Below are 11,581 nucleotides of genomic sequence, written 5' to 3'. Positions count from 1 at the left end.
ATATATATAAAATAATAAAATTTTAAAATTCACTTTTCAACTTCATGCAACTAAATAAATTATTAGAAAAACTTCAAATATCGCCCATATGATTTCACACTTTTTTATTTTAGTATTATGTGGTTTAAAGTATATTAATTTAGTATCCCGTTGTTTCATTTTCCTCATTTTATTATTTCTTTCACTAATTTTTTTCGTTAAATTAGTGACAAAGTTAAAACTAAAAGATACTAAAGTGAATATTCGATAAACCTAGTAGGGTATCTGAAGTTTTTTGTATATAATTTAATGACATGTTAAAAGAGAAGCTGACAAAAAGAAAAAAAATGAAATCACAAGATACTAAATTGATAAACTTTAAACCACATCGTACTAAAATGAAAAAGTACGAAACCACAGGGGTGGAATTTGAAGTTTATCCTAAATTATTTATAGTTGTAGCGCTTTCTACTACATCTAAGCAAACAAAATATATATAGTTATAATTGCTGCATTTTCAACTGCATGCATCTTCAATTATACTGTAATTATAATTACATCTAACCAAGTAATTCCTCACACTACATCATTTATTGTCCGTCAATTATATTTTTTTAAAAATTATTTATTAATATTTTTAAAAAAAATAATAATGAAAACCGATAAATTTTAGGACAACTTTTTAATTAGTTGGAAGTATCTCGTCGGTAATATAAACGTGGCATTCCAGACTTTTTTTCTGCTCTTCTCCTTTTCCCAAATTTTCCGGGTTTTACGGCACAAATCAGCGCTTTGGTGGGCCAATGCCCGTTGGGCGGGCCCGCGCGATCGACAAAGGAAAAACGGTTGTGTTACATAAGATACAATTAATTTAAAATATAATCTTATTATGTGCCATAAAATAGGAAAAAAAATCAAGGATAATATTATAATTTTTATAGTAAAATAATTAAAATATTTTTTTTATGCTTGTATACAGTGTGAAATTTTGAAGAAAGTTATTTCCGTATCGAATAACCGTGAAAAAAATAGTTGTCGAGAAGGAGGAGAAATCGTTGCTTGGATTTGATCTTTCATAACATCAAAAAAATCAAACCAGCGAAAGTTTAAGCAGCAAGTTTACTGAATTATTTCTCTATTCAGTGCATTCACCATTGATCAAATGGTCAGCGGAAATTTTGATTTCGTGTGAGAGTCTAACACCCGAGATCATTCTAATTAGTTTTATTAATTTATTTTTACTGGACTCCCCTCTATGTTATCTTCTAAAAAAGCTTATCGGTACTTATAAATTATTTGACAGATCTCTTTTTGACAGATAGGTAGCACGCTACCTGTTTCGTTTATTTCATTTAGAAATAAATTTAGCTATTTCGCTTAATGAATGAAGCAAGTAGCTTGCTACCTATTTCTCGAAAAAAAAAAGAAATAAAAAAGAAATAAACTTAGCTGAAAATGTGAATCAACTATGATTCAAACTTGGGTCTCGGGTATCAACCACCAAACCCTTTGCCACTTGCTCTAGGGACGGTCGGTATTATTTGACATATCTCATTTTAGTCTTATTAATGTTACCTCAAACTCGTTTTATTATTCGATTGTGCCTTTGTTTTTTTTTTTTTTTTTTTTTTTTTCTCTGCTAACGTTACAAGCTATTAAATGTTTAGCAATCGAAAGAGTTTAAAATAAAAAGTTCTTTCCATGGATTTTCCAATTCAGCTACAGAGTAAAAAATGTAGAGGAAAATTCACTGTGGTTTTTCTCCTGTGGGCTGACAAGGCCAAGTTAACAAAAACCAAAGGCCAAATTTGGACACTTGCGAAATAATAATTCACTGGCCCAAAAGGTGGTCCACATTTAATCAAGCATATAAAGACAAAGGAGATTGCATAAATTTGTCGCAACAAAATATTTTACGTTTTTTTTAGGATTATTTACACACACGTCCCTGCAAATATAGTGAATTGCAGAAATATCCCTACAAAATGAAAATTCCATAAGTTGTCATTGCAAAAGTCCTAAGTTATGCAGATATGTCCCTCTGGTTAAAATCTGTTAGTGAATTATTTATTTTTTAACAGTTTTCTTGTGAAATGACTTTTTTGCCCTCACAAATATATCCCTCCAAAAGTATCTCTCTTCCCCTTCTCTTTCTCTTCCTCTTCGGGCCATCGGAGCGGACTACGGCGGCGGCGCGGACGGCGGACGGCGCCGGCGACGAAGAAGAGGGAAGAGAAAGAAGGAGAGAAAGAAAAAGAGGGAAGAGGAAGAAGGAGAGGAAGAGAGAGAGGAAGAGGAAGAGGGAGAGGGTTTGCTACTGCCACCACCGCATCTCCTCCCTCGCCAGCTACGAAGAAGAGGGAAGAGGAAGAGGGAGAGGAAGAAGAAGAGCGAAGAGGAAGAGAGAGAGGGTTCGCCGCTGCCGCCACATCTTCTCTCTCGCCGACGATGAAAAAGAGGGAAGAGGAAGAGGGAGAGAGAGAAGAAGAAGAAGGGGGAAGAGGAAGAGGGAAGAGGAAGAGGGAAGAGAAAGAGAGAGAGGGTTCGCCACCACCGTCGTTGCGGCCGCCGTCGTCGCCGCTGCATCTCCCTCGCTGGCGATGAAGAAGAGGGAAGAGGAAAAGGAGGAAGAGGAAGAAGGGTAAATTTGTAAATTCACATTTTAATTAACCATGGTTCAGTATTTTAACCGTGGTTGACGAAATTTTTCTAACAGACCTTAACGGCAGGGATATATCTGCATAACTTATGACTTTTGCAGTGACAACTTATGGAATTTTCGTTTTGCAGGAATATTTCTGCAATTCACTATATTTGCAAGGACGTGTATGCAAATAACCATTTTTTTTATTACTTATGTATACACACACACACTCTTTTCGGGAGAAAAGTACCAAGATATTCAGTTGGTTCTTTTTTTAAAAAATAAACTCAGCTTGTGTGTTGTGTGGGGTTGAAGGAAAATCAATAGACCATTTATTCACATAGTGCGTGTTTACTAAATTACTAATGGTGATGATCTTGGATGGCATCCAGTCCGAGAATATTGGAAACGACGTGAAATTAGCCTGGAATATGTGGAAGATTAGAAAAGGGCGTCAGACACAGTAACGGACTAACTGGACTTATAACTTGCTGGTAGGTTACTTGGGAGATCAGAAACAATATAATCTTTCGAAGGACTCCGATGAACTCTCTGTTAGCCGTCAGCAAAATCAAACAGTTAAAGTACCTATGGGGGCAAATTATTTTCATCTAAATAACTTTTAATTTTATTTTTTTATTTTATTTTATTTTATTTTTCATTCACCTTACTTGAGTCCTGCTGTTGCCTCATCATTATAGTCTAAATCATACTTCTAATGAATGAAGCGGGTAGCGTGCTATCTTTATCTCAAAATAAAAAAGAAGAAATAAACTCAGTGAATAATATGAAACAACAAGACTTTAATTTTTTTGAATCTTAGCTACCAACCAACAAACTCTTAGCCAATTGCATTAGATACAGTCGAATGGTATATAATTTATTATTATAAGTTTTTCTATCATATACAAGTTTTTCTGTTGTTTCTGGCAAAAAAATTTGTACCAAAAAAAAGGAAAAAAAAGTAATTCAGGTTGTGCACCGATTACCCCTCCGGAAAGAGAATTGGACGTGAGGAACAAAGTTGGGCTTGCGTAGCCTGCAGTATGTTTAGTTTAGAGCTTTATTCATCAAATTATTATAATATTTCACTCTTTTAATGGCTCGAATATACTTTTACAAAAATTGTTTCAAAATTCAAACATGGAAGTGATATTTTCTAATCCAAATAGCAATAATTTTTTGCCAGTGTGTACTGTGTAGGATCAAGTCCTAACAATTTACTGTTAAATATTGTTAACAATATATCGTTAAGAAAAAACTGCAGCTATTTTTGGAGCTCGAAGCTTTTCTATTAGGTCCCTCTCTTTACTTGCACCTGGTGTGTCCATACATTTCATGCACCGCCATCTTATTAGTTAATTATGTTACAATACAAATTAAGCCCTTTATGCCTTCACCCTCAGGAGTTCCCGGAGAGGGGAGTGGGGTTGATATGTGACTTTTGTAAACTACAGAATCATATATTTATATAGATAGATAATTTGACACCCCGTATGCCAGTAGGTCATTTATTCTAAAATTTCTCTTGCTTTAGCGTACTTAACTTTTCTAACTTTATGGGTCTAATCTATCACCCAAAATACTATAAGCGGGTTAAAATTTTTTATCCTGTTCTCATCAAGCTAAGACTCATAAGTATAACACGATGTGAAACTTGTCTCGCTAGCTTTAACCGATCTTTTGGGAAAGCCGTGCTCCATCCACAACAGTCATCAGTCCAAAATACTATAGCCGAGTTAAAAGTTTTAGCCTTATTATATTTTATACATATGACTACCGGAAGTCTCATAAATACTTTTAATTTAATTATTCAATTTCTAAATACAAAACTGCATGTATGGGTACACGGATGAACCTGGTGCAGGCAATCGTTTCTATTCCAGTAAAGGAAGCTGCACAAAACACACCTGTCTTTACCAACCCACCCAACCACTCGATCCCGCGTTGGTTCCCAAAGCCCATGCAAACGTACGTACATGATCCATGCAAAAGATGACTATATATGCGAGCACATAACGAGCATCTCCCTTCATTCCCTACACACTTCAATAAGCCTTCTTCTTTTTCAATAAGCTATGGCCACCACCTTCTCCTCCACCACCCTCCTCGCCCTCGCCCTCTTCACCCTCCTCACCTCCGCCGCTCACAGCACGCTATCGCCCAGCTTCTACAACGCTTCTTGCCCGAAACTACAGACAGTCGTGCGCGCGGCGATGGTCGATGTCGTGCGAAAGGAGCCGAGAATGGCCGCGTCCATTCTCCGCCTCTTTTTCCACGATTGCTTCCCCAACGTACGCTTGCCATGCCTTAATTCTCTCTTTTTCTATTTCCATTGTGATGACACGTTAAAAGACATTCTCAAATTGATCTTGTCGACATGAACGTGAACGTTAGATAATAAAATTAAAAGCTTTATAATTTTATTCAATAATAAACTATATATGTACTAATAAATATGTATTTTGTAATATAGGGGTGCGATGGCTCGATCTTATTGGATGAGACACCAAAGTTCTTGAGCGAGAAGAACGCGGCCCCAAATTTCAACTCGGTCCGTGGTTTTGATGTAATCGACGCCATTAAATCCAAGGTGGAGAAAGTTTGTAGGGCCACGGTGTCGTGCGCCGATATCGTCGCCCTCGCCACGCGCGACGGCGTCAACTTGGTATGCACCCGGTCCACCCAGAATACACGTTGAATTGGTCTATGAATGAGATAATTGATAGCCTATTGCTCAAAAATGGATCTGGCCTATCGCTGGGCTAGGCAAATAGCCATTTTGAACGTTACAAAAACGATTAAATTTGGTCCAAAACACTTATACAGTACAGGCGTGTCCATGCCAACAATGAGGTCAAAAATTTGAGCTCTCGCACAAGCTTGATTTGATACTCGAGTCGTGTTGTTGCATTTCACTTTAAATAAAACTCATGCTATGACTGATGGATGAAACGGTAAAATATATAATTATAAAATGTGATAATTTTTTGGACTACGATTGTAATTTTATGTTAGTTTGTTAGGTGTAACAGTTGCTGTTCTTATTATCTCGCAATATATGGTCTAAATCATTGCCTATCGACTGCAGCTCGGAGGACCCTCTTGGACAGTTGAACTCGGCCGCAGGGACTCACTCACGGCAAACATGAAGGCCGCCAATGAATTCCTCCCCGGCCCGAGCTCCGACCTCGCCCAGCTCCTCAACACGTTCAACCGGAGGGGCTTCACGGCACGCGACGTGACCGCGCTCTCCGGCGCGCACACCATCGGCCACGCGCACTGCGGCTTCTTCGCCGACCGCATGATGGGCGACACCAGCATCGACAGCGCATTCGCATCCCTCCTGCAGCAAAATTGCTCGCTGAGTGCCGGCGGCGGGGCCGCTGAGGCTTTGGCACCCCTCGACCGAACGCCGGAGCGGTTCGACAACGCGTACTACCGCGACCTGATCGCGCACCGCGTCCTCTTCCACTCGGACCAGGAGCTGTTCAACAACGGGCCGCAAGATTCGCTGGTCCGGCAGTATAGTGCGGACGGCACGTTGTTCGCGGCCGACTTCGCTGCGGCGATGGTCAAGATGGGGAGGTTGAACCCGCTGACTGGGACCAGCGGCCAGATTAGGTTGCATTGCTCAAGAGTGAACTAAAATGGTTGGAATTGGTGTGGATTGGATTTGGACCCAATGTGTATCGACTAGTTGTAGGTTTGGTGAAGTACTGGTTGTTTGTAACATATTGTACTCTTCTTTGTTGAATTATTTGGAAAGATTACCAAAAATTATTAAATTACTGAAGGCCAATTCATCCTCTATTTTTTTTTTTTTATATTGAGCCATTCCAGTTTATTCTATTCACATTTCGACTTCGAATCAAACATGGCTTATAAGTGATTATTGAAATATGGAAAAAAAAAAGTGATTATTAAGGTAAAGTTTTCATTGTTCCTAATACAAGTACTAGGTTTCCATTGATGATTTATAAATTCCCAATATCTGAATTTCTATTGGTAAAAAAATTAAAGTGATTCCGCATTATGCTTCCAATAAAAATACAAGAGCAATTAATGCTATAAGTGGGGTGTAAATTTTATATTTTTTATCCGAAGTCCACTATTTCTCATTAGTCTTATCAACTTTTTAATTTTAAAACTAAAAACTATAAAAAAACCAAAATCCTTGGTTAGAACTTAGAACAGTATAATATATATAACTTAAATATTTTTTTTATATATATATACAATATTATTCTGCATCATAGATTTAAGTATCCATTGGCATGGGTATCCTCCATGTCGCATTGTGTTAGCAAGATATCGTTAGGATATAGCTTTTGTGTCGATAATATAGCTCAAAACCATTTTTCTTTAAATAGCGCGTAATTTTTTCAATAAACTTCAAAAAACTTGATAAAAATATATAAAAAGTAATAAAAATATTTTGTTACTAGAGAAAATAAATTTTCATACTATTACGTATCGACATACATATATATGAGTTAATTGCATACACGTCCCTACAAATATACTGAATTGCATATATATCCCTATAAAACTCAATTTTTATAAATTATTCCTGTAAAAATCTTAATATATTCAGATATGTCTCTCTGATTAGAATTCGTTAGAGAGCTGTTTATTTTTTAACAGTAGCGTTATGAAATGGCATTTTTGCCCTCACAAATATGTCCCTCCAAAAGTTCAAGCTGGTATTTTACAGAAATACCCTCACAAATATATCTTTTTTCCTCTTTCTCTTCCTTTACGGCACGGCTGCCGGCGGTTCGCGAAACTGAGAGGCTGCGGCGGAAGTTCTTGGCGGCGGGGGCGATGGTGACGGTGGCGGGGGAGGAGGAGTCGGATCCGGGGTGGAGCAAAGGGGAAGGCGAAGCCACGGGCCTTGAAGCCGTCCCGGCGGCGAAGTTGCAAAGGAAGAGCGGCGAGCACCGCGCGGCGCGGGGGAAGCGAAGGATCGGCGGCGGGGGGGCAGAAGATCACGAGCTTGATGTCGCAGCTCCGAAACCCGGCCTCCCCGAACACGCGGCTCACCACAGGGTCGTCGAGGATCGCGAGCACTAGCTGCTGCAGCTCCATCTTCACCTTCTTTCTCCACTGCGATGGCCCGCCGCATCTCCTCCATCGCCGGTGACGACGTAGACGGCCATTTCAACAAGCAGAAGAAGAAGATAAAGAAGATAAAGAGGGAGATGAAGAAGGGTAAAATTGCCAATTCACCTTATTAATTAACCATTGTTAGGTATTTTAATTGTGGTTAACGAAATTTTTCCTAACAGACCCTAACGGCAGTGACATATCTGAATACATTAGTATTTTTGCAGTATTAACTTATAAAAGTTGAGCTTTGTAGGGATATATCTGCAATTCACCATATTTGCAAGGACGTGTATGCAATTAGCCCTTTTTTTTATAATTAGCATGCATTGATATGATCCATCAAGCACTATGCCATACCGGGCTGGAAAATCTTTAGCACGATACCGTAAGTTTTCGACATGATCTCGTATCACAATATTTAATCCTTGCTTCACATGTATAACCGCACTTATCCACCAACTTATTTTTACAAATTTTATGTTAACATTCAGTAGTTATTTTGAATTTTTTAAATACATTTAAAATATAAATTGATGGAGTTTATTGAGCATTAAGATATAAATTGTACATTAAAAAATAAAATATTTCATAATTATTCTTTATAGATTGTACAGTTATCGAGGAATAATATATATTATACATTAAAAAATTTTAAAAAAATTGATGCAGCTTAAGTTAATTTTATATTTGACGAAAGTTAATTGCAAGAATCTGCACATGTGGCGCGAGGGCGGAGGCGTGGGCGCGAGCGGGGGCGCGGGCGCACTCACGGCGTGGGGCGCGGGGTGCAGGCGCGGGCGGGCAGGTTAAAAATTTTTACCCTATTCTCATCAGGCTCAAACTCATAAGTACAACATGATGTGAAACTTGTCTTGCTAGCTTTAACCGATCTTGTGGGAAAGCCGCGCTCCACCCAAAACAGTCATCAGCATGAAAATCTTGCTTTTCTCACTGTATAATTTTGGCTCAATTGAAACTCACCTTACACTTCCGGCTGGTAATTGACTCCAATACCAACTGTGATGCCCTAGTATCTGGAAGGTCACCCATCTTAGAACTTTTCTAACTCTAGTATGTTAACTCTCTTAACCTCTTAAATGTAATCACCGTCCAAAATACTATAGCTAACCGAGTTAAAAGTTTTAGCCATATTATATTTTATACATATAACTACCGGAGGTCTCATAAATACTTTTAATTTAATTATTCAATTTCTAAATACAAAACTGCGATGAACCTGGTGCAGGCAATTGTTTCTATTCCAGTAAAGGAAGCTGCACAAAACACACTTGTCTTTTTTTTTCTGGCGGCTTATGGGCCGTCCATTTTTACCAAACCACCCAACCACTCGATCCCGCGTTGGTTCCCAAAGCCCAAGAAAACGTACGTACATGATCCATGCAAAAGATGACTATATATGCGAGCACATAATGAACATCTCCCTTCATTCCCTACACACTTCAATAAGCTATATAAAAATAGTTCAAAAAACTTCAAATAACTTTTTTAATGCGCGATAAATTTCTTTTTACCAAAACTCGATATAATAGCTGTGTTTTCGATATAGGATTGCTATAGAACGATTGTGTTACGCTGTACCTCCTATGGGTACGGTTACCTATGAATTTAGATACTACGTCTTATTATAACATATATATATATTTTTTTTATAAATTCAATATATATAATATGACAAGATTCAAGATTGGTTCCTAAAACCAAAAAAATATCAAAAATCAAAATTTTAATTTTTCAACTATTCTGATTACTCTTTATCACCTGAAGCCTATTTTTTATATTTTAAATGTGGGGTGAATATCGTAATTAACGAGAACATAAAAATAACCTTCGTATTACGCCTTAGTGACATTAAAAAAATGGTTATCTTTAAGACTATAACCCTTAAATATTTAGTAGTTACCTTTGGATCATGAACATAATCCTTGTTACTTTTGAAATGGAATTATTAGTGAAAAAAAAAAGGTATAAAGTTATTAGTGAATATTCGGTACAAACTAAGCTTCAGCTTTACACTTATCTTATTTGACCTTACCGAGTTATATTTTTTTTTTTTTATCTCCTACTTAACCGGAAGTCATTAAATTATTAAAAACCATTAGAAAGGTTTATTAAGTTGTTTCTTCTCATGTTATACAATGTTTGTTGGTCATGAAGTGGTTTGGATGTTGATCAGCTATGTGTAACCCAGGTTTAGGTTAGGTGTGGTTAAGGTTGGTAAAATCAAGTGAGAACTCGTTACGTTGGATTAGACCGGCGACCGGGGTCAGTCGCCCAAGTTGGAGGGGTAGAACTGGTAGCGGCGTCGCTTCAGCCGGCGCTTGTTGCACGGCAGGCGTGATATGACGGCCTGGTCGCTTAGAACGCCGGGCAACAACTTGTCGAGGACCAGGCTCACCTTCTCCTGCGCCACGCGCTAGTCCAGCGCCATCATGCGCAACAGCTTGGCGAGGCCGCAAGCCAGCTCCCCACGGTTTCGGAGTCGCCGGGGCGACGGGCGTGAGGCTCTCGTTAAAACGACGTCCTCCCTACGCTTACGCGACAGCTACGACCGCAGCGGGTAGTACGCCAGCCGCTTCTTCGGCGTCACGCGCACCGGCTACCACACGCGTGGCCTCTCGCGACAGTGCAGCGCGCGGCACTTCGGGGAGGCCAACTTGCACAACTCCTCGACCCGCTCCAGCCTCGAGCCCGGCCCCTCCTTAAGTAACCGCCGGAAGTACAAACGGCACTCACTCAGGGATGCCGGCTCGAGTTGACAGGTTCTCCCAGGAGGCTCGACGTCAGCTATCCGTTACTAAATCTGGTATATAACGCTCTATTATTCTTGTCGTTGACAATGTGGATTGTTTGATTGTATTTTAATGTTAGGATCAGGTTTTTTAATAATGTAAAATATTAATATATAAAATGACAAAGTAGGTTATCAGTATCGGACTCAAAATAAATTTCACTTTACTGAGCGCACAGTCTAGTTCGAACACGCTCTTGAGTTTAAAGACTGGAGTAACAACCGTACCTGTGCGCACATCATGAGATATTCACAAAACCTGGTTTAAATTAGCAAAAACATTACAAGTTTTACCGATAAACGGATCGGGTCGCTATCCGGTCTAGGTAAAAACTCGTTATCCGATAGTTAATAGAGTAAGTACCTAGACGTAATTGTTTATTAAACATGTGGTTAAGTTGCAAATAAGACTCACCTGGTCCACGTATGGTTCAACTGCGGCAGCGCGTACCGCTCCCGCTGCTATAGCCGCGTGCTGTGACACCGCGATGTTTGAAAGAGGTGGAACCTAAATTACCGCAGCTAATGTAGTTTTGGTGCCTGGCTCAACTTTAAACCCCCACGTAAGAAGAGCGAGTGCTTGAAACCACATAGTAGGTTATTCTAGCTCGGTAGCGTGGGGATATAATGTTTTATGTATAAATAATCATGTATATATCAAATAATAACTTATTTTAATATTTCAAAAAATAAAATAATAGATTGCAAGTGCAAGTACAGCTGTTCTAGTTAAACTCTTACAGAAAATTGCACAATAGTGTTACCTTTTTCTTTTTCTCTCTCAATTCCGTACCGTTCGCATGCAACCCCTTCGTTAGCACCTTTTTCTCCGCCTCTTACCTGCGCCGGTAAGAGCCGAGGAAAGCGTGCTGTAGCTGGTAGCGGCGCGCGTGCTGGCAGACATCGAAGCCCGTTCTTCGCAACATCTTCGACCCGCTATCGCACGGCACTCGCCGTCTCCACTCCCACTTCTCGTACTCCCGCTCCTCCCACCACCTCCTCTTCCACCACCGGTACCGATTAACTTTTTCTTCTTA

The 11,581-nt window shown here is 39.2% G+C and overlaps 1 protein-coding gene across 1 annotated transcript; it reads left to right on the top strand.

Moving 5' to 3' along the window:
- The first annotated feature begins 4,701 nt into the window (after nt 1-4,701).
- Nucleotides 4,702-6,272, top strand: LOC109705048 (peroxidase P7-like). Its single transcript, XM_020225808.1, has 3 exons — nt 4,702-4,917; nt 5,100-5,291; nt 5,715-6,272. The coding sequence occupies exons 1-3, from the start codon at nt 4,702-4,704 to the stop codon at nt 6,270-6,272; spliced, it is 966 nt and encodes a 321-aa protein (XP_020081397.1).
- Nucleotides 6,273-11,581: the final 5,309 nt, after the last annotated feature.

Source organism: Ananas comosus, unplaced genomic scaffold (genome assembly GCF_001540865.1).
Source record: "Ananas comosus cultivar F153 unplaced genomic scaffold, ASM154086v1, whole genome shotgun sequence".
NCBI lineage: Eukaryota > Viridiplantae > Streptophyta > Magnoliopsida > Poales > Bromeliaceae > Ananas > Ananas comosus.
This window is presented reverse-complemented; position numbering and strand designations above follow the sequence as displayed.